The 13253-nt window shown below is 39.0% G+C and overlaps 1 protein-coding gene across 1 annotated transcript in view; it reads left to right on the top strand.

Moving 5' to 3' along the window:
- The window catches only part of pgm5 (phosphoglucomutase 5), a 42539-nt gene that overhangs the window by 4429 nt on the left and 24857 nt on the right, over window positions 1-13253 (top strand). Inside the window, exons 3-7 of the mRNA XM_041787980.1 lie at window positions 578-740; window positions 918-1064; window positions 2183-2308; window positions 2436-2626; window positions 3983-4137. Coding sequence (XP_041643914.1) covers window positions 578-740; window positions 918-1064; window positions 2183-2308; window positions 2436-2626; window positions 3983-4137 — 782 coding nt within the window. The remainder of the gene's footprint in view (window positions 1-577; window positions 741-917; window positions 1065-2182; window positions 2309-2435; window positions 2627-3982; window positions 4138-13253) is intronic.

Here is a 13253-nt window from a genome sequence, read left to right as displayed (position 1 = left end):
AGAAATAAAATGAACGTATGTTCCCAGTTTGTCCTCATTTTCCTTCATATACACATGCAGCATGCCGGATGTTAGGAGGATACACTGACGTCAGGAGAATAAATTCTTCTCCAGTGAGGACACTTTTATTTAGAATAGCTGATATGCAGGGGAATTATGGGATACTGGTGGTATTACCGCGTTAAAAGTAGAGTACACATTATAAATAGAGGGTGCAGCTCTGTTATTTAGGCTCCCTCTTGAGGCAGATCATTTGCTTTTTAAAGCTGGCTGTCAGTTAGTCACCTGTGGAATGATGAGAGGCTTGGGGCCGGTGTTGCTTTCACCTACAGTTAGACTGAGGAGATCCTGATGAAAAAGATCTGTTTTGTGCATGAGCCAGCTCAAGAAAACTCTCCGCAGAACTTCCCCTTAGATGGTCACTTTTTCATGCAGAAACTTTTCATATTTATAAAAGTGTTTGGGATGTTTCCAAGGAGAAAGTACACCTCTATGATTTCAGCTTTTCCAGAAGCATTAATACAATAATCAGAGAGTACAGCTGACATCACTTCTCATCACTATCTGTGCTCTGCAGATTGGTCGTTTGGTGATCGGCCACAACGGCCTCCTGTCCACCCCCGCGGTCTCCTGTATCATCAGGAAGATCAAGGCCATCGGTGGGATCATCCTCACAGCCAGTCACAACCCTGGAGGTCCCGGTGGAGACTTTGGGATCAAGTTCAATGTGGCAAATGGAGGTGAGGACTGAGAGAGAGGGCCCTTGGCATTGCCTGATAAGGAGTGTTATTTAGATTAGCAGGGCTTAAACCATCAGTAGAGTCAGAACTACTGTATGTTCTTTAAAGGCTTAGATGAATCCTTGTATTCAGTAGGTTTAACTGTATTTCCATGTGTGGTTCACTGCTGTGTGATAGGACCGTCTTCAGACACAGTTATGGAGAGAATTTCCCAGGTTAGCCGGACACTCGAGGAGTATGCCATCTGCCCCGACCTCCGCATTGACCTGTCCAGGCTGGGAAGACAAGAATTTGACCTGGAGAACAAGTTCAAACCTTTCAGAGGTACAATAATCACTCACTAATTCACTGTCTGTCTTGTCAATTACATTAAACCCATGATAAGTCATAAGACATGATATCATATGATGCAACAATATTTTCTATTTTTTTTACCTTACGACCTCTCCTTCTCATATCTGAGAAAAGCTAAGCCTCCCAGGACCTACATGTAAACATAAAACATCAGTTCTAGTTGTTTTTATTGATAGAATCCCAAGATAGGAGAACTACACTGGTGTTCTTGCCAATAATCTATGTATATACTATCCGTCATGTCTGTAATGAGGTTTTTTTTTATAAAGTACAAATCTCATTTTGACATCCTCAGAGCAGACAAAGCCTCCCCTAAGCTCTTGGGGCCTGGACCTGAGGTTGGCATTGAAATGATATGATACGATACGATATGACACGATAAAGACAACAAAATAAAACATGACAAAATATCACACCATGCTTTATGTTGAGAGATGATAAGATATAACAAGATATGATTTTCATTTTTTGGCATAGTATCAGAGGGGGGAAAAGAACACACCTATTATACTCAAGTAAAGGTGAAAGCAAAGGTCTATAAATCTACTCAAGGACTAAGTAGAGACTGAGGAGTTGTCCAGTAAAATACAATCTTTCCTTCTTGGCAAGAAAAACAGGAGAATAGATCTCCAACCAGGTTGTTCAGGTAAAGTCACACCTCTATAATAAAGTAAAACATACAGCAAATTTGACTGTTAATTGAACTCACATAGACTTAAATTTAAGACTTTAAAAGTGTCTTTGTTGGTCCCCACCACATATAGGTAAACTACACTTAAAGTGTTAAATATTTCACAGTGTGACAGAGCTGCAATAACTCTTGAAAATCTGTGGCGAGGTGGGTGCCCTCTGACAAGAGCAAAGCAGAGAGTCAATCTCACAGCAAAGCAATGCATACCCATGCATTATGCATCCATTACAAGCACCTAAAGTCACAGACAGGAACTCTAACTTAGTACAACTTCACTCATGGTGCAAATAACCGGATAAAGCAAAGAGAGTTAATTAAACACATTTTAATGTGTAAATGAAGACAAGTAAAAAACTGAATAGCTATCAATTAAAATCCTCTTCTGTCTTTGTTTTAGTGGAGATTGTCGACTCAGTTGATGTGTATCTGCAAATGCTGCGAAACATCTTTGACTTCAGTGCCATTAAAAGTCTCCTCACAGGGCCAGGTCAGCTTAAGATCCACATAGATGCCATGAACGGAGGTGAGACGATTCATCATGTAGCTCTTTAAACGCCTGAGCTGTTTTAAAATGTTACTGGAGATTAAACTGTTTATCTTTTACTCCTCTTCTTCACTCCTCTACTCATCCTTCTCATGCTGTGTGACAGTGATGGGCCCCTATGTGCGCAAGATCCTCTGTGATGAATTGGGAGCTCCTGCTAACTCTGCTGTCAACTGCGTGCCTCTGGAGGACTTTGGGGGCCGACCTCCAGAGCCCAACCTGACCTATGCCACATCTTTGGTGGATGCTATGAAAGGAGGGGACTTTGGCTTTGGAGCTGCTTTTGATGCAGATGGGGTAAGAAATCTAATGTTGAGTCATAATGTAACTAATGTAACTACCGTCCATATAGATGCTACAGAGGAACTTGTTTATTTTGTATTTTTTTTTGTTTACAAGTTTATTGCAAAGAAAGGTTTAATGGTGACCGGATTTAATTATATTTGCTCATAATGTTCCAAAAAGAGAGTCACATTTTCCAGAAAGTCCTTCAATAGTCATAACAATCTCACAAACACACAGATCCTTTGCAAAGTAAATTAACTTTGCAGTCCAGTTATGTCATATTTCCTCTGTTTCTCCCACCAGGATCGCTATCTTCACAGTCATTAGCAGCAGAGGTTGTAATCATATCAGGTCAATGATTTTTTTTCTGGTTGCATAATACTGTGACCATTATCTTTAAATTCGAAACAGTATCTTTGTTGCTTTCTTTATCTCCCATTTATTTGTGGCTGATGTTTTTTTATAAACCCAATTTAAACAAACAGCAAGCTCCTTGTCAAACAACCACTGCCCTTTGGAGGCCAAAAAGTCAGTACAAGTTTTGTGTAGTGACTTCATTTTTTTCTCATCCTAATTATCGTCTTTGCATATTTCAAATTTTTCTCCTGATGCCTTGGAGGACTCTGACCCCTGGGTTAGGTCATAATACTTTACATCATTTAGCTACACGTCTATTTATTTCCCCCCATGGTCTAAACGGAAATCTAGCCACAGATAGTGTTTCATATTAAGGCTAGAAGTGCACATAGAAGACCTCATCCCAGGCTAATAACTCAATTATATGTGATGTACTTTACACCTGGATATATTTAGCAGGTCTACAATTACTGCTTATTACTGAGTCAGATCCTCAGTCAATCCACAGATATTCAAAAGTTTAAAAAATGGGTCAGTAGTTTTTTCACAATCTTTCAGACAAGAAGAAAAATTATTGGTCATTGAATTGGACCAACTTATCATCCTTCTTGATGCATTACTCTAGAGAAAGATAAAGTTGGAAACAGGGATGAGAGAATGGGGAATGATCTGCTGGAAAGTTGCACAGAAACCCAGGCAATGCTTGGAGGACAAAAGCCTCCAAACATGTGGTGCACTCTAACCGCATGGACATCAACGCTCTGTTGATGTGTTTTTGATAGTTTAAGCAAAACATTCAAGGAAAGTGGTTCTTTTAAAAGGACTGGTTGAAAATCAGCAAAAAGAGAGCACCACCTATGTCCTGTTACATCAGCTAAAATGGTAAATCAACCATGTATAGTCCGATGGCAATTCTGTCTTTAATATTTCCAAAAAACTCTAATATCTAGTTACTTAAACTGACCCTAAAAATAAGTATTTTTTAATCTATTTATTTTGTTTTGTTGGCAGGACCGGTACATGATCCTTGGAGAAAATGGCTTCTTTGTGAACCCATCAGACTCGGTGGCCGTCATGGCTGCCAACCTCTCCACCATCCCTTATTTCAGACAGATGGGAGTGAGGGGCTTCGCCAGGAGTATGGCGACCAGCACCGCACTAGACAGGTAAAAGCACATAACCAGACACTTGATACATGTGTTTAAATCAGTGGTTCCTGGGGGCCTGAAGGTCAGCGGGGGGGGGACACAGGATGCTTTCCAAAAAAAGACAAGGAGAAATTGAAAAATGATGAGTGGCTTATCTCATACATTTTTGTAAAAATATCCTTAAATTGAGTTCATTTTAAAATAAAACCATAGTTATTAAGAGAAATGTGTGTTTACATTTCAAAATGCTGATTTGTACATGATGTTTTGTGGGACATTGCATGCTTTAACCCCTCCATGGATAGTGGAGGTCCTCAGTCTCTGGTGTTGTTATATTGGGGGTCACGTGCTGAAAGGTTTGGAAACCCCTGGCTTAGATGCATGGTTTAGTTGAGCTACATTAGCTTGATCAAACACTTTAACTGGGCTACTGCCCTTGTCCCAGTAGGTATTGATCTGGACCATTCTTCTTCCTTGGAAACAAGTTAGCAAACAACAAACGGGTTGTATGTCAGATGTTGAAAACATGGACAGACTTTACAGCTCTGTACATTTTGTACATGCTTGACTTTAGTCACAAATGCAATGTGGATGCTATTTAGTTCACAGCAGTATACAAGGTCAGACAACAACACCATGACCTCTGCTTTGTTAAACGTTTGTGTTCATCACCCTCTCACTGAAAACTGCAGCATGCACAGAATGCCTAGTCCACTTTGGGTCCAGTTTAATTAACATGTTTAAATTCATTTTAAATATCTAGTTTTGGTCAAACTAACACATTTGTTTGACTTCTTCTAACTGCATGTAACTGTACTGAGTATCCCTTTAATGTATCTCCCTCTACAAACTTCTGCAGCAGCCCAGTCCCTTTAGAGATATGGTACTCCTGGATAAAGGCTCACCTACTATGAATAAGACTGTGAGATCACAAACACGCACAACCCCCCTACACACTCATTTACTCACAGCCTATTAATACTGTCTGTTATGTAAGATAAGCTAAGCAGAAGGTGTTGAGTGAAAGGATGCGATCCAGGCTATAGTCATCTCTGTTAACACTGTACCAAGAGGGGTGATCCCAGCACCGCTCCCCATTGAGGCTTTGACTGTGGGCGCAGTGGAAATGTGACTTATACAATAAAGCAACCAGAGAAGATCAACTAAAGATAGTTAATATAAGTTACGTTCTTCCATTTAACTAAGTGAAGACATAAAGTTAATTGAAGCAATGGTCCAAGTTTTTTTTTTCTTCAGAAAACCTTTCAGAATATATGGTGTAATAAGTCTGACTAGTTTCCATCATATCAATATTTACTGACTTGTACAAGAATGTCATCATGGTCTTTAAGACTTTGCCCATGTATGAGAGTTATTGGTGTATCTGTACTTGTCTTAATTTCCTTAATAAGGGGTAAGGCTGACTTAACTGACAGCTCGGTGCATTTTAACTGTTAGTCTGCATGTTTGATACCCCTGAGCTCAACTTTGCCTGATAGTTGGAGAATTAATGGAGCTAGACTATATGGACAAAAGTATTTGGCCATACCTGTTAATGAATGAATTCAGGTGTTTCAATCAGACCTGTTGCCAAAGGTGTATAAAATCAAGCACCTAGCCATGCAGTCTCCATTTGCAAACATTTGGGATACAGAATAAGTTGTTCTGAAAAGAACAGTGACTTCAACCATGGTGCTGTGATGGATGCAACATTGGCTGGATGCGACATTACAATAAGACAGTTTGTGCTGGATAGTCCATAGTCAGCTGTAAGTAATATTATTAGAAAGTGGAAGCGTTTAGGAACAACAGCAACTCAGAAATGAAGCAGAAAACCAAGTAAAATCATAGAGTGGGGTCAGCAACTGCTAAGATCCACAGGAACACTCCAAAATTTTGTAGAAAGCCTTTCAAGAAGAGTGGAGGCTGTTAAAGCTGCAAAAGGGGGACCAACTCCATTTTAAGTACATGTATTTGAATGCAATGTAATTTCAGTCCCTGTTGGTGTAATTATCAGGTGGACAAATACTTTTGTCCATGTAGCATTTCCAATATGGCATCTCCCATCTTTAGGCTTCTTTACCTCTTTAGAAACCAATGGCTGTGGCCTCAGAGACTGCAGTTCATCCATGTTTTAGCCTGTGAGCAAAAAAGTATGCATATACTGAGTTCAGTAGAGAGAGCTTCGGTTGTTCCCAGTTTGTGCAACAGGCTCATTAGAAAACGAATCTTATCCATCTACTCTTAAAGAATTTAAAGATCCCTAGACTTTGTGTTTTGATTTGGTATAAATGTTATGCAGTTTTTCTAATATTGCTTCAAAACATATCCAGAAAACACATGATGCATCCCTCAGTAGTATATGAATAACAGTCACAGGCTGACAACTTCAAAAAGTGCTTGTAATACAGTTTATCTTTGTGCTTAGTGTGAGAGTGTGAGTATGCATTTTAGCACTGGCAGACATGAAGGAAGTGGCCTCACCGCCAAAGCTGATCTCTGTGGGTTTCACAGTTATAAAGGAAAAGTTCTGCTCAGATATGTGAAGACGAAAGTTACATCACAGAATTTGCACTCATCTTTGTTACACACAGACACGCATATCACTTAGACATTGGTATGTTGTGTTGTACTCCTTGTTCCCTGAGGCTGTGTCTTATGATGATCTGGAACAGGAACACAGTTATACTTTAAAAAGGATGATTTTATTAGTTCGCCGTTCTTCCATCGAAGTGTAGATGTTCTCAGCATTTGCTCTGTTTGGGTCACTAAAAATATAAATTGAATTTCTGGGACACTCTGACTTGGTTTTGCAAACTGCTGAGGAGTCTAATTTCCTCAAAGGATAAAGTCTATAACCAGGGATGGACTGGGACTGAGAATCAGCCCTGGATTCTGGCCCAGCCCTTTTGCTTGTGTAAATGAAAATTCCTGCTACTAAGTGTAAATCTGAGATTTGAGTTTGATGCAGAATCTGACATATGTTTGAGAGGACTTTCCACTTACTGATAAAAAACAATGATGCATGTGTGGCAGCCGCCAGAAATCCTGGACTACCAGCTGTTCTGTGTGTCTCCATAACACAAAGATAGCCAGTCTGTCCCTGTCTGTTACTCATATTATAATGCTCTGGACTATAGCAGCTTTGTCAGTTGTACATTGTACTGTTAAAAATCTGTCCTTTTTCCACTTTTAAAATCCCTGTAAAGTCAAATCCAAAATTTGTGTCTTGAAACACTAGATATGTTGGAATAAGGTTGCTATGAACATAAAGACATTTAGATTTATGTGTGACTAAATTTTTGATTTGAACTGTTAGAAAGTTATTCACCTATTTCCTGGCTTGATTTAATCTGGGCAGGGCAAATGTAGGAGCTGGTGACATCGCTGAACTACAATGGGGAATTACCCCACTCCTCTAATGCTACACTGATATAAAATTACCAAACAGATCATCTCAGTATAGTCTGTTGTTAGCTGATGTCACTGCCTGTATTGAAAGTTAAGGGTCAGTTAGATGCTGTTTTTTTGTTCATTGTGAGGTAAATTTCACAAAATGATCAGCCACGGTGGGCTATGGGTCAAAAAAAGTATCATAACAGAGAGATTTTTGCCAGAAAACAGTAAATCTAATCCCCAACTTTTGTCTCTCTGCTCTGGCACAGAGCCAAGCAGCTGCACCCTAGCCTGAGTTCACTGTAAGGTCAGGGAGCAGGTTAATTGTTGGAATACTTGTCTAATTTTCACTTGAAACCAAGAAAGAAACATCTTACTTGCTGAAGGTGTGTTTTAATCCATATTTCTTGTCTTTAGTCCTGGAGGATGTAAAGAAGCAGACAGTGGCTGTCTTTCTCTAAGCAGCCTCAGTTCAATCCCTTCTGTCTGTTAGCGCGGTGATGCTCAAGTTAAGTAAAGTATCTGAAGATAGATGCCTTCTATTCCCCAACAAGTCTGTCACAATAAAAGCCTCCAATGCTAATCATCACTGAATAATTTTATTTTGAAGAGCAACTTCAGGAAATGGAGTGTTTTCAGCAGCAAAATTACAACAGGGGTTTCATAAATGGGAGAGACAAAATTTTACATAACTCAGAAAATGAGATATAAAGAGTGCCCGAAGAGTTAAATACAGGATGAGAAAATGAAACTGGGGCTTTTAAACCTCAGTCTGCTCCGTCTTCCTATCTTGACATAAATGTGATTGTTTCTCTGGTGGCTTCAAAAAGAGAGTTTCCACATAGCAGCGTAGCAGATAGAAGATTCCTCTATTCAGATTGCAGTATTTTAAAAAAATTTGAGAGGATCATATTTCTCTTGAGTGGGCGTGGCTTCAGCTCATGCAACTGACATGCCCACACCATCCTAGAGCAGATATTCCTGCCAGATTTTTCAGGATTTTGAAGCTTAATTTTATAAACTTAGAGATGTTTTTCATGACTGAATTTTGGCGTGGTGGTTCATAACACAGTGGCCTGTGATACAACAAAGCTAAAATACAGATTTTTTAAATCACTTTACAGGGACTTTAAGGGGGGGGGGGCAGCTGAACATGGAGAGGCAGAGCATCGCAGAGCTTTTTTTCCAAGACTTTTTTTCAAAATGAAATATACAAACAACGCATGAAATGCATAAATTCAAATACAACTTACAGTGATGAAAATAAGTATTGCAAGAAAATGGTAAAGATAGGTAAAATATGTCAATGGATAAAACAATGAATTGAAAGTAGAGGACAAATACATTTAGAATAATAAGAAAAGAAAAACCCAGGGGGACGATATATCAATACATACTGTCTGACGAAAAATAAATCAGCTCAAGTGAAAACTTTTAACTGGGAGCGCATTTTTACAGTCCTCATAGCCTTCTTGTTTTTGGTTGAAGAAATGGTTCTAATATATAACTCAGTTTCTTCTGAAAAGCTACAAAGTGGGGTTTTGTATTTGAATATTCACAATTATGGATGTAGAATTAGCAAGAAAGCTTATGAGATTTATAACATCCCTGAGCTTTAGCTCAGCTACTGAAAAGGCTTGGTCACACCTGAGCTTCAACTTTGACCCCAGGACAGTCAGAAGCAACTGATCAGTGTGTTTGAGTCTCTGTGATAAAATATGGGGTTTAAGAGGTCAGAAAGATTTTAGGAGCCAGCGTGTTTAAAGATTTATAAGTTGATAAAACAATTTTTAAATCAAACCTTAAATGCACAGGAAGCCAGTGAACAACCTAAAATGTGCTTGTGTTTATGTTTACCAGTTAAAAGATGAGCCACAGCAAGTGAAACTGGAAAAAATGTCAAAACAAAAAAAATAAAACCAAACACTTTCTTCAGCTGAACTTCTTGAAAGTCTTTGGTGCTCTGAGTGTTTGACAGCCTTCTCTGGATGTGTAACACACATGTTTAGATGTGTTAGAGTCTGGGAAGTGTAGGAGTACTTAGTAGTGTGTTGTTGGACCTTGGAGCTGGATCAAGTGCGTGCCTTTTTTTGGGGCAGTGAGTGGCCTCTGTGTCTACGCTGAGTGTTTAGACTAAGCAGACTCCCTGCTGCGTGTTTATGCACTGTAAAGCAAATGGTGTTATAAAGGCCTCGATGAATGTGCTGATGTATTCATACTGAGTATATATAGTGATCTACTGAGCGTGGCTGTTTGTGCTCAGAGGGCAGAAAGTAGACGGATGAGTAGTGGATGTTTTTGTGTGCAGGACACTGATGTGGGATCAGACGGTGAGTTATGGGTGTTAAATCTTTCATTCGTGTGACGTTTTGTGTTATATAGGTGCCTGATTGTGTCTCCCTGTGCATGTCAGTTGTGTATACTGAAAGTGATCTTTGTTGCAGTCAAAGAGGGAGGATGCAGAGGAAGAGAAAGTGGGAGGGAAATTTTGGAAAAGGAAACATCTGCTTCTCCTTTAACCGTTCCCGGATGGAAGGATGTAGGTAGAAATGCAGACTGAACTATTGGAAACCCTGTTACAAGGATGTAGTCCAGTTCTTGTATTGAATAGTTGATTAGATTTTAAGTAGAAGGGTGTGTGGATGTATTAAATGTGCTGTAGCTACATATTTTAGTTGTTTTTTTGTTTTATAGGTTGTGCTGGTTACCAGGATGGCAAAAGTAATCTGATTTACTGTCACAGCTACTTCTGCTTCAGCTCTTGTGAAACATGACTTACCAGTTGCTAAGTAGACCCTTAGTTTTGGGGTATTTGTATCAGATTTTTCATGACATCCTGCTGAGAAGTTGAGAAAGAAAATCAAGAAGCGTTGAACCAAATGCTTAGACAACTTTGCTTTGCCGGACTATACGAGACCAGTTATGGTAGGGTTGAACTTATAGTCATATCTAGAGTTTTTAAAGTATAGTTCATTTGTAGTGCTGAACATTTTTATAACCTGTCAACTTGCTTAACTGTAGTGTTATAAAACAATATTTTGACTGGAAGAAAGATGCAGAGGGTTGCCAAGTTAAATATTGACACGATGCACACGTTCCCTTCTGATTTTATTACATGATGAATATTTTTTGACATAGCGTGGAAATGTTCTCACAAACAAAGTCAGAAAGCTTGTTTGATACTGATTTCTCGTTACAGCTGTGACCATTTAAAGAAATCCTCTGAAGTGTAAACAAACCTCTTAAATTTCAAGTATTTTCAGTCTGGTTGTCTTCGTGAGGGTTACTGGTTTGGGTCAGGAAGAACTCAAATTTCAAGTCCAAGTAAAGCTCTAGCATGCTGCGCTTATTGTCTGAATGCCAGCACAAAGCTTTTAAGTCCAGGCTGAGCTCTCTTCAGAGAAGGTGAGGAGAGAGATCACTGGATGCTATGTTTGGTCAAATATCAAGTCAAGGCCAAAAGCTGGCAATATTTCACTCACGACTTCATACAAAGACATCTCATCCCTAACATTTAAATTATTTACTGATGCACAGCAAATCTAGAGATTAAAATCAATAAAACAGATATTATTTCAATAATAATAGTAACAGTAGCTGTCAAAAAAACATTTCTTTTATCAGTCAATGTCAGTTACTGTAGTAAATTACAATAAATCACATCCCATGGAGCCTAGACACTGGTGGTGACTTGGAAGTAGCAATGGAAGGATGCAGAATGGCTGGATCTGAACACCAGTTAGCTGTAATGGAGGTGACTGGGGTGGAGGGGGATTGCAGTGATTGCACTGAAACAACAGACTGCGGGGGAGAGAAGAACAGATTTTTTAAATATGACAGCAGCAGGATGATTGGATCGAGGAAGGCCATGGCAGAATGGGATTGGCTCGGAATAAAAGTGAACTGACACCCATACCACTGATTACCAGAGAAGGGAAAGAGAGACACATGAGTGATTATCAGCTAATAAATGGAAGAATAAACAGAAGTCAAACTAGCTGCTGTTCCATTACAGTTTTTCACAAAATAAACGCAATATTTCTTAAATTTCGACTAAGTACACTTGTGCTTTGAATTTGTTTCAACTGAAGGGAGTTTTGGGCATAAGCCTCGTAATTCTCGCAAAATCTCATCTTGCGAGACTCCACTGCAAGGAAGCTGGACACACAAAACCTGTTGCGTGTTGGGACGGTTATGATTACATCTACATTGGTCGCCTTGACAATTTTGAACAAAAGATGAAGGCAACTGATGATAGTTCAGTATGTACGGCAGAAGCCTCTAATAAGAGTAAGTATGATGTCAAGAAAAGTCTTGGTCTCCTCTTCTTTTATTGTGCTATTTAGATTTTGCACATTTCTAAGGGTAATGGAGGCACAGCTTCTGTCTCCCTGCTAGACCTTACGCCAAGCTTTGTTAGTTGTATTGTTAGTTTTAGTTTTACAATAATGTGTGATACCTGTCAGGAGTGAGAACCGAAACAGCCAGGAAAAGGTAAACATCATATATTTAAAAATATATTCAAATAGGCTACTATTAAATTGCAATTTCATTAATTCAGATTTGATATTTGAATACAGACTAAATATTACCATTGCATTAAGTCTTGACCAATCAAATCGGGCCATTTTTTTTACACTCCCCAGGCTTGGATCGCTGGAGAAAGGATTGGTTGGCCCATCATATTTACTTTAATGATAGAGAGTAAAGTAGCTACTAGTGGAGATAAGCTGTAGAAAGTGTAAATACATGCTAATCACTCATGTACATACAAACTTAATGCTATTAGTGCATACACCCTTAAGTCAATGTTCCAGGTGCTCACAAGATCTTAAAGAAGCCTGAGAGTATTGTTCAAGAAAAGAACAAGCTCAAACAATATGTTAATCCCCTTAAACAAGTCATACAGGATGTGTCAGGCAATATGCTTGGGTCAAAGACTAAAACAAAAGATATTTTGTTTCTAATTTTATTTAGTTGTAGTCAATTTTGTAAGCATACAATATAGTTTTTGTTAGGTGTCATTTTTTGTAAAACCTCGTTTTTATTCTAGTTTCAGTTAACTACAATAGTTTTTAAACTTAAGTTTAAAGGGATATTCCTATATTTCTGAAGTTGGGTGGTATAAGGTGTTTGGTGATAGTAGTGGCATTAGTCTCCAGTGATTTCAGTGAGTGTTGCCCCTTCAACTAGGATGTGCTTGGAGAAGCTAGGCTAAACAGCGCTACAGACAGGAACAGTTTCTCCATGTAATTTTGTGAGTTTAAGGTAAAAATGGGCCCAAAACAATGCTAGATCAATTGTACACTGTTAGATAATTCACCCAGAAAGTCTTTTGGGCACTATTTTGCAATGTGAGCTTCGGCCACCAGCTACGTACTCTTCCACCTCAGTGTATCTGACCTTCTGTTTGGGTCTGCAGGCTTTATCAGAGGAAACAACGGGAAACAACAGTTTTTCCACTTCAACAGCTGACAGAATGATTTCACAAAGTAAACATTTCATGGCAACTGTAGCTTGTCTAGTTATCAGCCATTAGAAGAATGAAATGACAGCCATAAACTTGCTTGGATGACAAATCTCCATTCAGCTCTTCTGCTCAGGGTCAGTTTTGCCAATTTATCTTCAGAAAGTTGAAGAAGGTCCAAAAAACACCGGTGTTCAGCAAATTAGGAACTCTGGATGGGGAGTGATGCAGGCTGCAGGCATCTGTGAGCCTTTATCCTTGATCAGAAATG

This window comes from Cheilinus undulatus, linkage group 5 (assembly GCF_018320785.1).
Source record: "Cheilinus undulatus linkage group 5, ASM1832078v1, whole genome shotgun sequence".
NCBI classification, from domain to species: domain Eukaryota; kingdom Metazoa; phylum Chordata; class Actinopteri; order Labriformes; family Labridae; genus Cheilinus; species Cheilinus undulatus.
Note: the sequence above shows the minus strand (reverse complement) of the source record. Positions and strands in the feature narration are given on the sequence as shown.